Source organism: Squalius cephalus (genome assembly GCF_949319135.1).
Source record: "Squalius cephalus genome assembly, chromosome: 2".
Classification (NCBI taxonomy): domain Eukaryota; kingdom Metazoa; phylum Chordata; class Actinopteri; order Cypriniformes; family Leuciscidae; genus Squalius; species Squalius cephalus.
Window position 1 is genome coordinate 8,704,427 of NC_137123.1, and position 22,237 is coordinate 8,726,663.

Below are 22,237 nucleotides of genomic sequence, written 5' to 3' on the forward strand. Positions count from 1 at the left end.
CATGTTCTCGACTCTTTTCACTTCCTCTTTCTTTCTCCGTTTGGCTAATTCTCGTGCTCTGAAGGATGCTGCTTCATTTGCCCTGTCCATTTTATGATGAGGTATTTTCTTATGTTACAGAAAGTATTATTTGAGTAGTTTTAATCAAAGCTAGTTTTGAAGCAGCAAGTAGGGGTAAAATGTAAAGAGGAAGATAAAGAGTTCGTCTTCAAGGCTCATCTTATGGTTGTAAACCACTGATTTACTGCATCGTTTCATCGCTGAAAAACGGTAAGAGAATTTCTCTGTTTGTAGTATGTAACGTTACATTTTAAAAGTAAAATAGGAATTATCCTTGTTATCTGCATGTGCTCATACTGTATGTTTAAAAAAAATGCAAAGGTTAAGATGGTGCATCAATAAAATATCAGGTTGGAGGTTTCTTAGATTTTTACTGATATCTGAGATGGAAACTCTGTCAGTATTTATCAGTATTTTTATTTGTTGACTATACTGATTAAATGACATCTTCATAAAAATAAAAAATAAAATTGTTTTACTCAGTTTAGACCTGTACCTCATGGGTGGATTTCTAAAAAAAATTCCACATCATGTTTTACCCGGGAATATGAAAAAACGTTATCCCCTGGTTTCACAGACAAGGTCCCAGACTAAAATGCATGTTTGAGCCGTTATAACTGAAAGCAACTTGCACTGATAAATATGTCAGTGCCATTGTTTTGTCTCAAGATGCACACCAGTAATGTTTATAAAAGCTACTCAAATGTCCTAATGGAACTAAGGCCTGGCATCATCAAGCCCTGTCTGTAAAACCAGGCCTATATTTCACATAAAAAGCTTGTTTTTAAAGACTGTTTTAATTGTTCTGTCATGAAAACTTTCTCACAATAACCTGAACTTGTTCTTGCTGAATTTGAAAAGATTCGCCTTTACATAAGCTAAAAGTGGCTTTGTGATTGTGATTCCTGCTCATGTCAGTCAGAATGGCTCCTCCTCTTCCTCTGATCTTGCTGCTCATGATTTCGGGTAAGTCAGACCCATTTCTGCTTTTCAACATCCTCAAGCACTACAGATGCAGTTAATTTGAATAAAAAAAAATCATTTCAGATTTTTTCAGTGAAAAAGGTTGGGAAGTGGCTGGTGATCGTGATGCTAAATTGTTCAGGATGAATTCTGTGTTTCAGGGGTTTCTGGTTATTATTGGGGTTGGAGTGTGAGTTACAGTCCTTCACACATCTGTGCACTAAAGGACTCAACAGTGATAATGAGATGCACTTATACATACCCTACTGGATATAAGATCAAGAAAGTGTTCTGGACAAAAGGCCCAATAAAAGAGGGTGTTGAGCTTCTAGATCTGTCTAATGACCCTGAATACAGTCAAAGGCTTCAGTATCTGGGAGATAAACAGCAGAACTGCACCGTCAGACTGAGTCATGTGACACTGAAGGATTCACACATGTACTATTTCAGATTCATCACTGATGACCCTGGTGGAAAATGGACTGGCGCTCCAGGAGTGACTCTTAATGTCACAGGTGACTTTGATGAGGTTTATCTCTTCTTCTGTGCATTATGTTGAATAATAATCAGTGTATGACAGCAGCACTAGATATAATGTGTGTTGTGTTCAGATCTTCAGGTGGAGTCTCCTAAGAGAGTGACAGAGGGAGATTCAGTCACTCTGAGATGTAAAAGCAGCTGCGCTCTGACTGACAGAGCAACATTCATCTGGTCCAGAAACTCACAGCCATTAACTGAGAGAAGAGACAGAAACAATGAACTCCTGCTGCAGTCAGTCAGAAGAGAGGATTCAGGCAGATATAGCTGTGCTGTAGACGGACACACTCACATCTCTCCTGCTGTTCAGCTCAATGTCATGTGTGAGTGCAGATTAATTTGTTCTTTTTAAAAAACAGAGATTGTGTTTGAATGAGATGATTTAAAGATTTAATTTTTGTCCTGTGTTAGATCCTCCAAAGAGCGTCTCAGTGTCCATCAGTCCATCTGGTGTAATAGTGGAGGGAGATTCAGTGACTCTGAACTGCATCAGTGACTCAAACCCTCCTGCAGAAATCAGCTGGATTAAAGGAGGAACGATTGTAGGATCTGGAAGAATCTACAACATCTCAAAGATCAGCTCTGATGGCAGTGGAGAATACAAGTGCAAGTCCATCAATGAATATGGAGAGAAATACTCTGATAATGTGACTTTAAACGTCATGTGTGAGTTAATGATCACCTGCATATTGTTCAAAAACTTCAAATTCATAATTTTCTAATATTTGTTGTGAATTTTAATTTTTGTCCTGTGTTAGATCCTCCAAAAAACGTCTCAGTGTCCATCAGTCCATCTGGTGTAATAGTGGAGGGAGATTCAGTGACTCTGAACTGCATCAGTGACTCAAACCCTCATGCAGAAATCAGCTGGATTAAAGGAGGAACGATTGTAGGATCAGGAAGAATCTTCAGCATCTCAAAGATCAGCTCTGATGACAGTGGAGAATACAAGTGCAAGTCCATCAATGAATATGGAGAGAAATACTCTGATAATGTGACTTTAAACATCATGTGTGAGTTAATGATCATCTGCACATTGTTTAAAATTTCCAAACACATTCAGTACATCTTTCAAAAAAATAAACATAGATAAACTCAGCAGTTTCACAGTTTAAACACTCACTTCAGATTCAGAAGAGCTTCACAATCGGCTAACATCCGCGGTTAAATCAGCAATCATCATTCTAATATGATTTATCATCATCAACCATAAATCAATCAGCCAAAGAGCTGAACCATACCCACGAGCGAGGCCCCTCATTTCTTATTTTGGCTACTGTACATAATGACACACTTACATGCCCTGTGTAAGCCCTCTGACTTCAGGGAGAAGCTGGTGTCTTTTCAGCACTATAAATAAAATCATATCGCCTGGATCAGATAGGTAATGCAGATCAAACACCTGTGTTTTATGACATTTAGAATATGAAAAATATGCTATATGAAATTTATTTTCAAAGTAAATTACTTTATTTATAAAAGACAAGATTTGCCCCTCAAAAAGCTTTTTTCCAAAAAGTACATCTTGAAAAAGGGGGGTCTTATAATCAGGGTCGTCTTACTTTCAGAAAAATACGATAAATGTCCTACTCTGTTGGTCTTATCTCGAGTGTGCAGTTAAAACATTTCAAAACTTGATAAATGGATCTCATTTTTGTCAAATTTCTTACAGGAATATGCTGTGGTGGATGATGGCACACACCAAAATATTACAGTGTTCATGCAACTGTGTGGGTGGAGCCTGACAGGAGTGTTTAGAAAAGAATCAGGAAAATATGACAATGGATTCAAGTGGAAATCAAGGCTTGTGGCCGACAAATAATGTCATCATGGAAAAATGTTGTTGATTTATTATTTATGTGTTGTGACTTATTTGATTATACTTGCTTATAGGTAAAGCTAATTGTTTATTCGTTTTTGTAATTATTTGTGTCACAAACATTTTTAATCTCTGTGTAGAAATACAACTGTTTAAATATTAAATTCACTTTAAATCCTTAACCCCCTGAGGTCGGCTATCGCGCCGGCGCGATAGGCTCGTTTTTTTTCGTATGAGTGCAAAAAAAAAAATAAAAAAAAAATATTAATTTTTATCTTATATGCTTGTGTTATACATCAATCGATCCTGTTTAGTGTGTATTTTTTTTGTGTATGCTCATAATAAAAACAAAGTGTTGTGCTTTTCGCCAAATAAAGAAAAATAAACATGATGCGAGTTCTGCCTACTCTCCGTCAGTGAAGTCAATTCTGAAACGCGTCCGAAAATGAACTGTAACTCAGCGAATACTCAGTCAAACAGGCATACAGTCACACAGGCATGAAGCTTGAATTATCTTCTTTCAAATGAAGTAATTTTTATAAAAAACAAATATTCACAGTTTATATAATATGTATGTAAAGAGAGAGATGTCAGTCGTTCTCATCTCAGCTAATTAAGTTTTAATGTGACTCCGCCTACGGAGACCGCGCTATTCAAACGCAAATGTGAGGCGATCCATACAAACCTGTGAAACGCCCACATCCGCTGGATAAGGCCGGTGAAACACTGGATGCGTGGCGTAAGCGTCTCAGCTGCGTGGCGTGTCCGTTTTTATTTCGGCTCCCATCCATGTTAACAGTTTAGAGTTTGCATACTGCCTGTGTGAGACGCGCGTCTCAGGCGCGGCACGAGCCGCGTGGAAAACGCGTGCATTCTAGAAATAGAACCGACGCCTATTTTTCACGCGACACGCAAGCGTCTTGGAAGCGTTTCCATGCAAAATTGAATAGGAAAATCTGTTTATTTGTCATTTTGACACGAATACATATTAATAAATGTCCTTTTGATGTTTAAAAGTGTCTAGGTTTTGACATAAATGCAAATATAAATGTAATTTTACAAAATATGATCGATTTTCAAATACTGCTGTATTGAATGAACAGCTTTTAGCAAACTCTATTGCTATACTGAGATGAGGAATATATACTGTATGTGTTTTGTCAAAAATAAAGTCATCAACTAACTAATGAATCCTTTACTTTGAAATACGTATGATAAAATGTATACTTTAGTTTTGAAAGACGTTGACTAGTTTTGAAAAGATTATAAAGTATGTATGTGCATGCATATATATATGTGTGTGTGTATATATGAAGAGTTCAGATGCAAAAGCCTCTAAATGCCATCTGAAATTTTCTCCTAGAATGATCATTTTTATGAAGCTTGTATATTTAAGTTAGCTATAGGTGACACGTCACCTGAATGAATGGCTCATTAAGTATGCAGGGACGTAGTCTCACCAGGTGTGAACTACTACATATGCATGATGCTGTTGGAGCGTTTACGCCCCATCCGCATATTGGCTTTCCAAACTAAAAGTGTTTCACAAAACTAAAATCAATGTATCGTTTTTTTGTGGATGATTAGGCAGGATGATTTTCATATCATTTTGAAGAAAAAACACTAGGCGATGAAATCCATTAGTCAAAAGTCTTATTGCCACATATTTAGTATGTGTTTTGTGGCCTTATTTCAGAAACTTTAGTTTTTAGTTTTTTCAATAACCACGCATAAACATTATTCTCTCAAAAATGCAGACATGTACATTCTTGTTGCTCACATATTATGGTAGCCCTGTTTGTGCTAAATAGTGTGTAATTTTTTTTTGCCATTAATATGTTTATAAGCAACTGAAAAAAGCACAAATGTCAGGGCATGTCAGAACATCTCAAGGACCCCAAAAACACCCCAGACCCCAGAGGGTTAATATTTGGAATTCATCTTTATTCAATAAATTACTAGTGTCAATACTAGTACCCATGGATCCTTGCAATGCTGACTTTTCACAATCCAATCAACAAGTCCCACTATTTTTTTTTTTTTTTACTTCATAATCCACTTCACAAATGTAATGTGGCAGGCTGGAACATAGAAGGAAGCAGGATCCAAATGCAGCAGAAGTACTTTTATTCAATAAACTAAAGACTAGACAGACTCAAAAACTCAGACATAGGGAATGGCACAACCAACATCTAACAACATCATGAACCCACAAACACTGAAACAAGGCACAGGGACTAACAAGCTAAACAAGATAACAAGGGGGCGTGGTTAATCAGAAACACCTGGGGATACTAATAAACTAGAAAAACTAAAAAACATGACACAGAGCAGGAAATAACTAAAGTCCACACAAGACAAGGGAAATACAAGACAGGAATCATTACATAGCCCCCCACTTGAGTGGATTCCAGACGCTCCTCAGAAAACAATAGTCCAGGAGGATGGTGGGTCGGAGGCGGATCCGGGGGCGGGATGGAGGGCCAGGCCTGTGGAATGGAAGAGGGCCTGGAGACTCCGACAGGAAGAGAGGCCAGGGCGGAGCAGGCTGTGCAGGCGACCAGGGCGGAGCAGGCTGTGCAGGCGACCATTCGGGCGGTCAGGGAGGAGACGACCCTTCGGGTGGCCATGGCGGAGACGACCCTTCGGGCGGCCAGGGTGGAGAAGACCCTTCGGGCGGCCAGGGCGGTGCAGGCTGAATATGGGACCATGTCGAGACTGTCTCCATGGTCCAACCGGGTATACTGCCCCCCCCAAAAAAAAATTTCTTGGGGAAGCTAACAGTCCAGGGTTCAGGATTAGAGGAGTCCAGTGGTGGAGAGGGCCTTGGGCTGGGCAGGACCAGCGGCGAAGAGGGCCTTGGGCTGGACGGGATCAGCGACGATGGAAACTCTGGGCTGGACGGGACCAGCGGTGAAGGAAGCTCTGGCTCGGGGGGCATGACGCTCTCATTCTCAGCAGGCATGACACGTGCAGGCTCGGCTGGACTGGCGTGACGTGCAGGCTCGGCTGGACTGGCGTGAACAGTCTCTGGATCGGCAGAAGTGACGTGAACAGTCTCTGGATCGGCAGAAGTGTTGTGAACCGTCTCTGGATCGGCAGAAGTGTTGTGAACCGTCTCTGGATCGGCAGAAGTGACGTGAACGTCTCTGGATCGGCAGAAGTGACGTGAACCGTCTTTGGATTGGCAGAAGTGACGTGAACTGTCTCTGGATCGGGAGAAGTGTTGTGAACAGTCTCTGGATCGGCAGAAGTGACGTGAACCGTCTCTGGATTGGCAGAAGTCACGTGAACCGTCTCTGGATCGGCAGAAGTGATGCGAACGGTCTCTGAATCGGCTGAAGTGATAACCTCCTTCTCCACCTCTCCTACAGTGAAGGAGGATCCACAAAACAGCAGGACAAAATCAAGATACTGTGCCAGGGTCCAGTTGGGGTCTTCCTCCAGTAGATTCAGGCTAATGTCCAGTTCCAGTCCACTCCAGAAACAGTCCTTAAACCCCTGAGGTTGACAATCGCGCCGGCGCGATAAGCTCGCTTCTTTTTTTTTTCAGTTCAAAAGAGATTAATTTTGCTCTGTTGACTTTGATATTACAAACAAGTTTGATACATCAATCGATTCTGTTAAATGTGTATTATTTTTGTGTATACTCACAATAAAAACAAAGTGTTGTGCTTTTTGCCAAATAAAGAAAAATAAACACGAAGCGAGTTCTGCCTTCTCTCTGTCAGTGTAGTCCATTCTGAAACGCGTCCGAAAATGAACAATAACTCAGCGAATACTCAGTCAAACAGGCATACAGACACACAGGCATGAAGCTTGAATTCTCTTCTTTTAAATGAAGTAATTTATATAAAAAACAAATATTCTCAGTTCATGTAATCTGTAAGAAAAGAGCGAGATGTCAGTCGTTCTCATCTCATCTAATTATTTGTAATGTGACTCCGCCCACGGAGAGCGCACGCTATTCAAACGCAAATGACTGAGGCAATCCACGCAAACCTGTGAACGCCCCCATATCAGCTCGAGAAAACACAAGTTTAATCAGATAATTGTAGCCTACTTGTTTACACCGTCTCGCAGCGCTGTGAGGAATAATAATAATGGAAAATGTACCTCAGAAGTGCGGGTATTTCGAGGAGCAAGGATCCGACTGAGCTGAGGAATACTGTAGTAAGTTTTTTTTTTCCTTCTCAAGTGAATCGCGTTTCTGTTTGTGAATGAATGAATGAACGAACGGCAGAGATGCGCGCTGTTAACCACAGCTCGCAAAAAGTCAGTTTAAATTTGAATCGCGTTTCTGTGTGAATGAATGATGATGTTTTAGCAAAATGTATTGCTATACTGAAATGAGTAAAAATCGACTGAAATATGTTGAAATAAAATGTAGGCTATTTGTATAAGCAACGTATTAAACTGCAAATTAACATTTATATGCCCTAATATTTCATAAAAACAACGTTACAGTCAGGCGAAATATGAAAGACAACATTTTGTTGACTAGATTTGGGTACAGTTTTTACTGTAGTTTTTACTGTAGAACAGTTTTTACTGCCACATCAAATAAGCTTTTGTTTAGCAATTTCTACTCATATGTTATATATATATATATATATATATATATATATATATATATACATATATATATATATATATATACATATATATATATATATATACATATATATATATATATATATATATATGTATATATATATATATATATATATATATATATATATATATATATGTATATATATATATATATATATATATAACATACTATTTTTGTCAAAAATAAAGTCATCAACTAAGATGTTAGCTGTTCCAGTGTTGGCTATATTCAAACTAATGAATACATATGATAAAATGTAGGCCTATAATCATTTTTTTACAAATGTCACATCAATGTTGTGATCATGTTGATAAATTGAACTAAGTCTGCTCAGTGGGTACCGGTTACTACCTGCTAGATCCATAATGTTGGGTCAGTTGTTCTGTAGTGTGCCGGAGAAAGCAGGCGGAAGCGAGGATCTATTTGCAGGGTTTTAATGAAGAAACACATAGTACCAATAATAAAGAACACGAAGGACAAAGAAACAAAACCACGAGAAGAACCGAACTAGAAGCACCCATACATGTACAACAACTGACAACGTAACAAGTGAAACACAAGGGCTATAAATACACAGAGACAAATAAGCTTAACTAAGTAACAAGGGGGCGTGGTTAATCAGAAACACCTGGGGATACTAATGCCGCGTTCCAGGCAACCTGTAACCCGTGTTTTTCCAACTCGTAACTGGGAGTACATCGATCTAGTACGAGTTCACGGGTGGGAAGTCACGGGTTTAACTGCCGTTCCAGTGCAAAAACACGGGTTACAGGTTGCCTGGAACGCGGCATAATAAACTAGAAAAACTACAAAGGACTACAAAACATGACACAGAACAGGAAATAACTAAAGTCCACACAAGACAAGGGAAACACAAGACAGGAATCATTACAACAAAATGCATCACAATATGAAGGTGAAGTTAGTCTTAAATTATCTTTAAGTGCCAACATTAGTTACTGGACCTTCACCTTTTGGTGATACAACATAATCAAAGTCCCTTTTAAGGAAAGTTAGTTTATTTGCAACCCTTTCAGGCAGGAGCCCTTTGTCGCTCATGCAAGACCAACTCCTATATGCTTGAAGGGCAAAATATCCTGAAAAACTGTTGGCAAAAGTTACATTTTAATAACATATTTCAAATCAACATTAACATTTTACATGATCCATAAAGATTCATAAATGTTGTTTCTGATGCTCAAAAAAAAGTGTTTATTTCAGGTTTGTCCGGACAATTCCCAATTTGGATCTTTTATTTAGAAGGCAGGACTTCCATTACTAGAGCTGAAATATTTGGTATGTGAAAAGGCCTCAAGCGTTACTCTGACAGGACTGATTTCCTCTTCCTCTTCGGTGTGACGTCCCTCAGCGTCTCTCCATCGCTTAATGAAAGTCACGTGATCAACACTGTGATGCTGATGTCAAAAGTTCATGCATTTGGTTTTCTCACCTACAAAAGAGGAAATTGTATGTTTAACCATGTTTAGAGACATTATCATTCAAGAAGAACAAGGCCACTGACTGAATAAAAAGCTTAGTAGTTTTCATGATAAACACATTCAGATTAATCAATTCTGCTTTATCTGCATGTTTTAAGTTCTTTATTTAACTTCCAGATTGCTATTAATAAATCAGTAAATTGGAGGTTTGTCAAATGCACATTTGGCAGATGAAATGTGTTTTTTGACGTCACTGCCACTGCAATTCCTTCTAGTGTTTTACAATCCCGGATCCAGCAGTTTCCATACCAGGATAGTTGGTCAATGTTCCCTATATGTAGCCTTGTGTTTGCTGTGTTCATTGTCAGATCGTTCTGGGGTTCATGTCTTGCCGTCTTGCTCTCATCAGCACTTCTCTAGTCTACTATTCCTGCTCTTGTCCGGATTACTTACTTCTTACTGCCTGACTGTGTCTGTATTGCGTCGAGATCAATGATACTTCCTCTGCTCGAGCTGCACTAGTTGAAGTGTCATAAGCTCATATTAAAGTATAAGGTGTTAATCACATGTCATTCAGTGTGTGAAAACAACAATACTGGTTTCATCCTGATCATTTGTAGTGCTGTCACTGGTCACTGGTGTTGGTGAAACGGGTAAGAGCATGATTTTATAACTGTTTGGTTAAATATCTTAAGTGTTGGGGATTTATGGGAGATTGGTTGGGGCTAGATGTCACAGGGCTGTGTCTCAGTAACTATATGGTTTAAAATCAAAAGTCCAATAGCACAAATTTGTTTTCTCTAGCAGTGTTTTGTTGGAGAAAAACAAATTGATAAAAATTCCTTTTTAATATTTTACACAACAGATAACTATATAATGAAGATAGATTTTAAAGACTTATACCCAAAGACTTATATATTAAAGTGGGTTTTAAAAATAATCCTGCATATTCACCAGAGTGACAACAAGCTCCAGAGTATGTTTTGTAAACATTAGCAATGCACTGATACAAAAGTCAACTAAGGTGCTTTATAGCAGTTTCTCAGTAGGAAATTAAAGGCCATCGTTCTGGCAGGGTCCTACTGTCTATGATGGGCTGTCAATCAAAACAGGGAAGTGAAAGACGTTGGACAGTTACAAACTCATGCAGTGCAAAAATGACTGTTGCTGTCATGTTCTTTGATAAATAAAGTAGTATTTGTTGTTATGTTTCAAGCTGACATTAAAGCTGAAAATAAGCCACTGTAAATTTGTTGCAGATGTTGCTATGGTGACGTCAGTCAGAATGGCTCCTCCTCTTCCTCTGATCTTTCTGCTCATGATTCACGGTGAGTCTCTGCAACCCTTGCTCAGGAATTTTTGCATTCTGCAGTTTTTATGCACAAGCTGCAGCTAATTTGTTCAGGATTCACTTTTTTTAGGGGTTTGTAGTCAGAAAGAGGGTGTGATTTACAGTCCTTCACACATCTGTGCAGTAAATGACTCAACAGTGATAATGAGCTGCACTTATACATACCCTACTGGACGTCAGATCAAGAAAGTGTTCTGGACCAAAACACTGGAAAAAGATAATGATGAGTTTCCAGATCTGTCTGAGGACCATGAATACAGTCAGAGGCTTCAGTATCTGGGAGATAAACAGCAGAACTGCACCATCAGAATGAGTCATGTGACACTGAAGGATTCACACATGTACTATTTCAGATTCACAACTGATAAATCTAATGTGAAATGGATTGGTGCTCCAGGAGTGACTCTTACTGTCACAGGTGACTTTGATGAGGTTTATCTCTTCTTCTGTGCATTATGTTGAATAATTATCAGTGTATGACAGCAGCACTAGATATAATGTGTGTGTTGTGTTCAGATCTTCAGGTGGAGTCTCCTGAGAGAGTGACAGAGGGAGATTCAGTCAATCTGAGATGTAAAAGCAGCTGCGCTCTGACTGACAGAGCAACATTCATCTGGTACAGAAACTCACAGCCATTAACTGAGAGAAGAGACAGAAACAATGAACTCCTGCTGCAGTCAGTCAGAAGAGAGGATTCAGGCAGATATAGCTGTGCTGTAGACGGACACACTCACATCTCTCCTGCTGTTCAGCTCAATGTCATGTGTGAGTACAGATTCATTTGTTCTTTTTAAAATGTGAAGATTGTGTTTGAATGAATTTATTCAAGGTTTATTTTTTGTCCTTTTTAGATCCTCCAAAGAATGCCTCAGTGTCCATCAGTCCATCTGGTGTAATAGTGGAGGGAGATTCAGTGACTCTGAACTGCATCAGTGACTCAAACCCTCCGGCAGAAATCAGCTGGATTAAAGGAGGAACGATTGTAGGATCTGGAAGAATCTACAACATCTCAAAGATCAGCTCTGATGACAGTAAAACATACAAGTGCAAGTCCATCAATGAACATGGAGAGAAATACTCTGATGCTGTGACTTTAAACGTCATGTGTGAGTTTATTATAAAACATAAGATGCTAATTCTGTTTTGATTAATTTGGTTCATATTAGTCATTTTAAAAATGTGGAAGAGGTCTTAAATAATTTGGTGATTGTTATTAGATCCTCCCAGGAACGTCTCAGTGTTGATAAGTGGATCTGGTGTAATAGTGGGGGGAGATTCAGTGACTCTGAACTGCATCAGTGACTCAAACCCTCCTGCTCTGAACTTCAGCTGGTTTAAGGAGAATGAAACCTCAGCTGTTGGATCTGGACAGAGTTTCAGTGCACTACAGAGTGGACGCTTCTACTGTCAGGCTCACAATCAACATGGATCTCAGAGATCAGACGCTGTAACTGTCACTGTTAAAGGTAGAGCTTCCATTACTCTTTCTAAAGTGAAGCAAATTATTTTTATTTTTTTTATGTTTAATACATTTGTGCTATTAGGAAGTCTGGTGAAATACATATCCATAGGAGTTATTTGTGGAGCTGCAGTGATCATCATGATGCTGATTTGGTAAGACGTGTGGCTGTGGTCTTATGTGTGTGAATGAGTCAGAAGGTTGTGAATTCATGCTAACAATTAATCAACAATCGCTTAACTTTGTCGATTATTTCGTTATTTAATCTGTAAAAAAAACGTATCGATGGTTGAATAAGCAAGGTCGTCATTAGAGGTAAAAATGAAGCGAGTCTGCAGTAGTTACGATTTCTAAATGTATTAATGTATTCAAGCCATTAAATGGGTTAGGTAGGCTAGGCGTTTATTTCAAAACATATTTAACCAGGGATCAAAAAACTCTTCAAACAAGTGATTTTACTGAACATAAGATGTTTCTTATGTGTTTCACTGTGTGCTACTATTCTATGATGCATATTAAATAAAGACCTGTTAATCTGAGCGACAAACCAATCTTAGCGTGCTCCTGCTGTAAAACAATGTCTAATTGGTCTCTACTAGGCTTGCTGTGATTGTCGGTGTTACCGTTGTTTAGCCACAACAGTTACATCACTTGCCCATTGCAGCACCGCCACCGCCACCCCCCCCCCCCCCCCCCCCCCCCACCCCACGTCGTTTTGATGTTTTATAGTAAAAATAATTTAGTTCAGTTAGAGAACAGACACTAGAATTAAAAACTGAACGTGTCTTCTCTATGCAGCGTGAGCCGAACGAGAATCTCAGCACAGATCAGCAGCAGGAGTCATTTATCACGAGAGTGAGGAGCTGACTGACAAAACGATGGCGGAAGATTTGGTTTCAAAGCGAAATGTAAAAGCGCCTATTTGACAATATTTAGGATTTAAAGGAGCACGCCGACTTTTTGGGACATTAGCTTATTCACCGTATCCCCCAGCGTTAGATAAGTCCATGCATACCCTTTTCTTTTCCGTGCGTGCCCTAACTCTGTCTGACGCACCTTCCGCTAGCCTAGCTTAGCACAAAGACTGGAGGTAAACGGCTCCATCTAGCAAACTCCTCCCAGTAAGTGACAAAATAACGCCAACATTTTCCTATTTACATGTTGTGATTTGTATAGTCACAGCGTTTACGAATAACAAGGTCACATGAGACACAACCATCCTCTAACCGTATACATACTGGGAACTATATTATCAGAAGGCGATTTGCGTTTGCTGTGCTAATTGCTGGGCCGAGACAGCTGTCCTCACTCAGCGGTGAAAGCATTATATCTATATATTTTGTGCGCTGTCGCGGAAGCGTTCAGCTCTCGTGTTCAGCCTCCTCGTGTGAAGACCGACTCGGGTAAAGACCATGCGACTCTACCTGTGCGACTCCACCGAGCATGGACACCAGGAAGGCACTTAAGTATCTTCTTCTCCCTTTCCTTTCACACTTTTTTCTTATTTACCCTTACTCAACATGTGCTTTCAATACATTCCTGTGGTCTCTCGACAAGGCTCTTTGATCACGTGCAGGAGGCAGCGCAAAACTGCTAATCTGCGTCCCATTCTCTCATCCTCACACAAACCTCTCTCTCTTTCTGTGGGTCTATGGAATTGTCAGTCAGCAGTCAACAAAGCTGTTTATTCCAGCCTTTGCATCTCATTCTACTCTTACTATATGGGGCTTGTCTGAGACCTGGATTCGTCCAGAAGACTCAGCAACCCCCGCTGCTCTCTCTTACACTTTCTCTTTCTCTCACTCCCCTATCCAGTCTGGGAGTGGTGGGGGTAATGGGCTTCTCATTTCTAACAATTGGAAATACTCAGCGCTCTCTTCTCTATGCAATAACAACTCGTTTGAATATCATGCCATTACACTTACAACTCCCAGTAAGATCCATATTGTAGTCATTTATCGCCCCCCAGGTCAGCTGGGAAGCTTTGTAGAGGAGCTGGATGTGCTGCTGTCCTCTTTCCCTGAGGACGGCACACCACTTGTAGTCTTTGGTGACTTCAACATTCATCTCGAAAAGCCGTATACAGCAGATTTCAACTCTCTCCTAGCCTCTTTCGATCTCAAACGACTCATCACCACAGGTACTCACAAATCAGGCAACCAACTGGACCTGGTTTACACACGCAACTGCATCACAGACAATATTTTGGTGAGACCTCTCCATGTTTCAGATCATTTCCTCATTACTTTCAATCAACAACTTCCTACCCGTGCACCACCAACCCCCCTACAAGTCACTTTCATACGAAACCTGCGCACACTTTCTCCCTCCCATCTTTCCTCTGCCGTGTCATCTTCTCTACACTCACCCTCACAATTCTCATCTGTGGATGTGAATACTGCAACGGATAGGCCTACCTTATGCTCCATTTTAACTTCTTCTCTAGACAATATCTGCCCCCTCTCCTCCAGGCCTGCACGCGCTACTCCCTCTAACCCCTGGTTATCTGAGGTTCTTCGTGAACACCGGACCGAACTCAGGGCAGCGGAGTGGAAATGGTGCAAATCAAAAGACACATCTGACCTGAGTATGTATCAATCTCTCCTCTCTTCCTTTTCTGTTGATGTTCATGCTGCAAAATCTTCATACTTCCACAACAAGATCAACAGCTCCTCCAACACACGATCACTCTTCAAGACATTCAACTCTCTCCTCTGTCCACCTCCACCCGCCTCCTCTTTAACTGCTGATGATTTTGCTAACTTCTTCACCAACAAAACAACAACCATCAGCAGTCAGTTTTCAGCTCCACACACACAGGAACCCAGACTGACCCCTCCCACAGCCAATAACCCTCTCTCCTCCTTCTCTCCGCTAACCGAGGAAGAAGTATCTAAACCTATTCTGTCCAGTCATCCTACCACCTGCCCTTTAGACCCTATCCCCTCACAACTTCTACAAGCCATCTTTCCCACACTTCTACCAGCACTCACACACATCATCAACTCATCCCTCCATACTGGCACTTTCCCTACTGCATTCAAGCAGACTGGGGTAACTCCACTGCTTAAAAACCCAACACTAAATACATCATATGTAGAGAATTACAGACCTGTCTCTCTCCTACCATTCATTGCGAAAACACTTGAACGAGCTGTTTTCAACCAAGTAACATCCTTCTTGTCTCTGAACAACCAGCTGGATGTCATTCAGTGATGCGCGGGTTGATCCGAAATGAGCGGGTGCCTGCGTTCACCCGCGGTTACGAGTCATCCAAAAATATTTTTAATGATATTCGGGTCGCGGTCGGTCGGGTCGTTTGAAATAAAGATGATAATTAAACCTTTGTAATTTATATAGTACTAGACAATTAATTTTCTATGAAATAGCCTACATAGGCCTACACTTTATTGGCTGAATAACTGGCGCGAAGATGACGCACGAGCTCAGTCTGCAGGTAGAGATGGAGGCGGCAAGAGAAAAGGTGAAGACTGGGGAGTGGAAGCTCCGCAAATACACAAATAGAAAGAGCAAAGTGTGGGAGACATTTGCTGAAATAATGAAAGTAAGTAATAATGCATCCATGTGGTGAAATAGCCTAAGCCTACTAATAGCCTACAAGTGGGAAATCCTTATTTACCTTTTGAATGTTGAGCGTTATTAACTTTTGAATAAATGCTGACGTGGGACAAAATGCCCGATTTCCCAACACGTTGAACTGAGCAATGCCATTGTACCATTTTAATAGGCTACTTTTAAACGCATATAGCTCAGTAATGTCAGTTTTATGTATTTTCTGAGAGGGGCCGGGATTTTTGTTGGGAAAGTCGGGGGAGAGACGCACACTTCGATTAGACTGGATAAACACATGCAGCATCTTAATTGTTAAGAAAATTAAACGAAATAAATGAATAAATCAAGCTTTTATTACATAACACTAGCCTAGTTCCTACGTCTATGGCCCAATGATGCTATGATGAGTATTTACTACTTTTAAAAAATGCGGATCGGGTACAATATTTTTTATTTTTTTTGCGGTCCGAGTTGCGGGCGGGTTAGTTGAAAACGTCGGTCGGGTGCGGGTTGTTTATACATTGACCCGCGCATCACTGATGTCAACCAATCCAGCTTCAAGAAAGGGCATTCACCTGAGACTGCATTACTGTCGGTCACAGAAGCCCTACGGATCGCAAAAGCTGCTTCCAAATTTTCCAGGCCGGATCCAGGCCGTATCCAGATCTGATGAAGGACCTTCGCCTGGACCCGATGACAACACAGGAGTATCCCTTTACCACTCTACAGATCTACCTCGAAGTGATAAAATTCTGTATCAAAATGTTAAGGTCAGACAAGTAGTTTAAGGCTTGGTTTGTAGGGAATTACAAACCTGCGCACATATATTCATAACTTTAATATTATTAATTATTATAATATTGCGCATAACTATAGAATTAATTTTTCTAATTACCTTTATAAAATAAATAATGCTTTAAATAAAACAATGTTCAATAAATATGCAATGATGGTAAAAACGAAGTGATACTTTTAAATATTAAATTAAAATTGCCAGTAGGTGGCGGTGAGTCACTGTCTTTATGAGTGAGTCATCGAGTCAATCATTCATTCAGTAATGAAGCAAGTTGCTATATTTATGAACCGGTCATTGAATCTCACGATTCGTTCAAAGCCACAGATTCATTCACGAATCATCGCTGTGTGCTGCAGTTCTGCTATGACTTTTGTTGCAAAATAGAGCAATAAGCCTACTGACAATATTGTTTTAAATGTAGTACATCACTTAATGTTACCCTTCTGTTTGTTGAACTGTTTTATAAAATCAATGTCACATTTGAAATCGTGTGGATATTCAGAAAACATTGCATCGTATAATATGATCAACATTAAAAACACTGCTGGATATCAGCTTACTTGTCTGTGTTTTCAGATCATGCGCGCTTATTCAGCAGTGTAATAGATAACGCACGCACATGGTTGCCTGATACTATTGAAAAGAACAGGTAAAAAATGTGTTCTTTTAACAGAAAAGCTCTGACTGGGGGTTTAAATTATTAAAATCTGGCAACCGTAATCATGAACGCTCCTAAAAACAGTCAATGTGTTGTCGCCTCCTTTATTTGACAAATTAAAAAAAGGTTTATAAAAATAAACCTTTGATCAAAGGTTTTGATCAAGTAAAAAAAAAACACATTTCAGTCTTTTTTCGTCAATGAGATTGCATGTGTTGATATAGTCACAGTTATCGTTTAATGACATGGGTGTCGTCTCTCATCGTCTTGTCTTAGTCAGGGAAAAAAAGGTCGTTAAAGGTCATAGTTTTCGTTAACGAAATTAACACTGCTTCGACACTGTGAATCATCAGATCCTTATGTCCACCCTCTCATCACTGGGCATCACAGAAACTTCCCTCCACTGGTTTGAATCCTATCTCACAGGTAGGTCCTTCAGGGTTGCATGGAGAAGTGAGGTATCCAATGCACATCAACTGACCACAGGGGTTCCTCAGGGTTCAGTTCTTGGACCTCTCCTCTTCTCCATCTACACCACATCACTGGGACACATCATTCAGGCACATGGTTTCTCTTGCCATTGCTATGCTGATGACACACAGCTCTTCCTCTCATTTCAACCAGATGATCCCACAGTAGCTCCACGGATCTCAAGCTGTCTGGCGGACATCTCGGCATAGATGAAGGAACATCACCTGCAGCTCAACCTGGCAAAGACTGAGCTTCTCGTCCTCCCTGCCAATCGGTCTCTACAGCACGACTTCACTATCCAGCTAGATTCATCATCAATCACCCCATCAAGGTCGGTCAGAAATCTTGGAGTAATATTGGATGACCAGCTGACCTTCACAGATCACATTTCAAAGACAGCTCGATCGTGCAGGTTTGCACTGCACAACATCAGGAAGATCAGGCCTTTCCTAACTGAGCATGAACACAACTTCTCGTCCAGGCCCTGGTCATCTCTAGGCTTGACTACTGCAATGCTCTTCTGGCTGGACTTCCATCATGTGCAACTAAACCTCTACAAATGACTCAGAATGCTGCAGCTCGTCTTGTCTTCAATGAGCCCAAGAGGGCCCACGTCACTCCTCTCTTCATCTCTCTGCACTGGCTACCACTCGCTGCTCGCATCAAGTTCAAGGCATTGACGCTTGCTTACAGATCATTCACAGGCTCAGCTCCCTCCTACTTTCACTCACTCCTACGAGTCTACATCCCTACCAGATCAATGAGTGACGGCTCGTGGTTCCATCACAGAAAGCCACAAAATCACTCTCCAGAACATTCTCAGAATTCTCATTCTCATCCGGAATGCAGGATCCCAGAAAAAAAAACCATAAAATAATTATTTCCTTTTCCTTTAATCCTCCCTTATCGGGCTTATGCTACTCTGAACAATGCCTGAACTTCGTATTTTAAGCACTTATTGCGTTGTTTTTGCCTCTTCACGATGACTCGCTTAATTTAGTCCTAATTTGTAAGTTGCTTTGGACAAAAGCGTATGCTAAATGACTAAATGTAAATGTAATTGTGTCAAATCACTGTCTTTAAAGGGGAACCAGGTGGATGAAAAAGAGAAAAGACACACAGGGATCTCAGGTGAGAATAATGATCAGACGTTGATATGGTATCTAAATGATTTGGTATCTAAAAGATTGAAAGTCTGAATGTAGCAGTGACTTTTTCTAGTGAGTTGTTTATAGACGTTATTTATTTTTTCTTTATTCTGTTTTTTCTTTAATGGCAAAGATGAATCATTCCAGACCTCATCATGACAGACGCAACGGTTATGATGTTGAATTGAGAGATGCTGTGTATGAGAATGTAACGGTAAGTGTTTCCTACAGAAGACTAAACTCTCTTCACCTTTAGCCAAAAGGAATTAAACACTCAAACACTCAATGTCAATCAGTGTATCATTCGTTCAGTCGTTTTTTTTTTGTTTTTTTTTTATATTGAAAGTAGAAAAATGAGAAAACAGTTCCTTTTTCATTTTATATTTTTTTCCAAAAAAACGAAACACAAGAATTCAGCTTGATTTTTCGTTCTGAGGTAGAAAAATTAATAAACAGCTTGAATATTCGATTTCTACACGTGGGCGGGAATGAAACGCCCCTTTCCTCTGATTTGTCAGCCGAAGATCAAACTGATCCGTCATCAGTTCTTCCTCAGTTCTGCACTGCAGAATAAGAGTCCTCCTCTGCTGCTGCTGCTGCTGATGTGCGGATTCTTATCTTGTTTATTGCAACTACATTTCATCTTTTTTCTCATCAAACAACCAGACTAATGAATGGCTCGACACAACCCGTACCGAGGAAGAGCCTATGATCAGTTTGATCTTCGGCTGACAAATCAGAGAAAAGGGGCGTTTCATTCCCGCCCACGTGTAGAAATCGAATATTCAAGCTGTTTATTCATTTTTCTACCTCAGAACAAAAAAACAAAAAATCAAGCTGAATTCTTGTTTTTCGTTCTTTTGGAAAAAAGGAAAAAGCTTTTCTCATTTTTCTACTTTCAATATTAAATAAAAAAATGACTGAACGAATGATACACGGATTAATGTAATTGTGGAAATGTCTATATTGACTAAGAATATGGAAATTTAAACAACACACTCCTGTTTTTACTTTGTCTTCATTCATAAAGGCTACTCAACTTGATGATTGTAAACCCGAACTGGACTCGTCTCTGTATGAAAATCTTCCAGTAAGTAAAAATACCCACTAGATAGAGACAAAACCCAATCTATTAGCCTTTCCTCTTGACACATGTTGTTGATGCTTTTATTTAAATATTTCAGTATTAAAGTTTTTACTTTCTTTCTTTCTTATTCAGACTAACAAGAAGAGGATGTAATGTTTTGGACACAGTAAATATTACAGCCTTAATGCATCTCTTTGTGGGAGGAGCCCTGAATGATTGACAGAAGTGTCATGACGTATAACTGAAGTATATTAAGGATAATTTTATAGATGGATGCCTTGGTGAAAATTGAAGTGTGTCAACACACTTAAGTGTGTTTTTACTTTATACTTTATGCTTTATCATGTATGAAGCTTACTTCATTTAGAATGTTTTTAACCTTAATCATCAGTATTGTTTATGTTTCAAATGAAAGGCAGAAAAAAAATAGGCTCTTGTACAAAGTACAAGTCTTCCACACTTTTCTGTCATTCAATACAGCAGATTAACAGCATAATAAATATTAAAGTGCATTACATGCTAGAGAAAAAAAAACCTTGTCAGATTCAGCAAACTCTGAATCAACATGCACCAATGCTATATTTTCTTAATGTCATAATCATCTTTTCAGTAGTATTCATTACTTCAATGAGCTCATTGTATCTGCATTAAATGCTCTACATTGTTTAAAAAAAAATTAAAAAAAATAAGCTAACTGTGATTTTGTATAGGCTACATTTCTGAAATACATAACTTAGACAGTTATGTGATAACAGATCACTCTAAATTGTAATATGGACTCATGCACTTTCTGTGAAGCTGCTTTGAAATGATGTGTGTTGTGAAAAGCCCTACAAATGAACGTGAATTGAATTGAATCATTTAGCCTAATGAATATAATACTAAACTAAATTACACTCGCAATCTTGCTGTTGTTCGAAACAACAATATTTCAATTAACAAGTCCTTTACTTACGTTTCAACTTGAAGTTAGTTCGTATTCCTTCTACGACGACGAAACTCCAACTTCCAACAGAAGCAACTCATCATGAGTGACTAACCGAAACACCGACTGAAAGCCGGACTGGAATAGTATAAATGGGTGGAGCGGAGCGACTAATATTCCCATCCCCGCTTAAAGGGGGGGTGAAATGCTCATTTTCACTCAATCTCCTGTTAATCTTGAGTACCTATAGAGTAATATTGCATCCTTCATATCTCCAAAAAGTCTTTTGTTTTATTATATTAATCAAAGAAAGATAGGGTGTACCGAGTCTTTCCGGAAAAAAACGAGCGGCTGGGGGCAGGCCGTGTGGGCGAAGCTTAGCTGTGCTAACGCACCGAGCTAGTGACAACACACAGAGACATTATTTGTTCAACAGTTACTCACCGTCCGGTTCCAACGCACGACCGCGAACCTTTATCATTGCGACTGCTCGATCCTTAAGCATTAGACGATCTGGGCTTTGTTTATAAAACAATCATCGTCGAAATGCAGGGAACAAACAGCTACACAACTCCGTTTATGCTCAGGAAAACAAACTCCATCCACTGGTGCCTTAACGCTGGGTTCTTTGGGAATCTGTGCAGGGTTGTCTTGCCCTGGCAACCAAAAACACACTTCTTTGGTGACATTGACTTCCCAAAAGCCGGGCAGGGCGCTTTGATGGCGAACTGCTTTCACTCTCTTGCTCTGGTCTAAGAGTGCGCGCGCGGCCGCGATCTTACCGGAGAAGTGCCCTTAGGACCCATATAAGGAAATTCCGCCCTATCTTACGTAAGACAGAGCCATACTCGAAAAAAACTTTCCGAAACTTGTGACAAACCGGAAGGAGTATTTTTGGAACAAAAATACTCCTTCAAACGTACAACTTAGTTTTTGAAACTTTGTCCATGTTTAGCATGGGAATCCAACTCTTTACCAGTGTAAAAAACTCAGTATGCATGAAATAGCATTTCACCCCCCCTTTAAAGCGTCATGTAATCCACCGCTCGCGCTCCACTTCGGGTTTTCAATCTCCCGCTCGGATCGAGACTGCAGCCCGCCAGAGAAAACGCGGGCGAAATTACTTTAAAAACACTCTTCCTACAAATACGAGTTGATTATTATCATATTTGTGGTGTTTGCGGGAGGAGGAAGAGGAGCACAGCTATGTAGGACGTATTATGAACGGTAAGTTATACAGTGTTGTTATTGTGCAATAGTCGTTATTCAGAAATATTATGGGTGAATATCACATTTTGCCAATCACAATCAAGTAAGGTATTCCAGCGACCCCTGT

At 39.9% G+C, this 22,237-nt stretch overlaps 1 protein-coding gene and 1 long non-coding RNA gene across 2 annotated transcripts; both read left to right on the top strand.

The window, feature by feature from the left end:
- Positions 1 to 914: 914 nt before the first annotated feature.
- Positions 915 to 5,259, top strand: LOC307144611 (B-cell receptor CD22-like). Its single transcript, XM_079847129.1, has 6 exons — positions 915 to 1,026; positions 1,185 to 1,538; positions 1,635 to 1,883; positions 1,972 to 2,226; positions 2,319 to 2,573; positions 3,233 to 5,259. Coding segments are annotated over exons 1-6 (1,170 nt in total). The 5' UTR covers positions 915 to 971; the 3' UTR covers positions 3,235 to 5,259.
- A 13,733-nt stretch (positions 5,260 to 18,992) lies between these two features.
- On the top strand, positions 18,993 to 20,185 carry LOC307149596. Its single transcript, XR_013819593.1, has 3 exons — positions 18,993 to 19,103; positions 19,920 to 19,979; positions 20,109 to 20,185. It is a non-coding gene; the product is annotated as an uncharacterized lncRNA (long non-coding RNA).
- Positions 20,186 to 22,237: the final 2,052 nt, after the last annotated feature.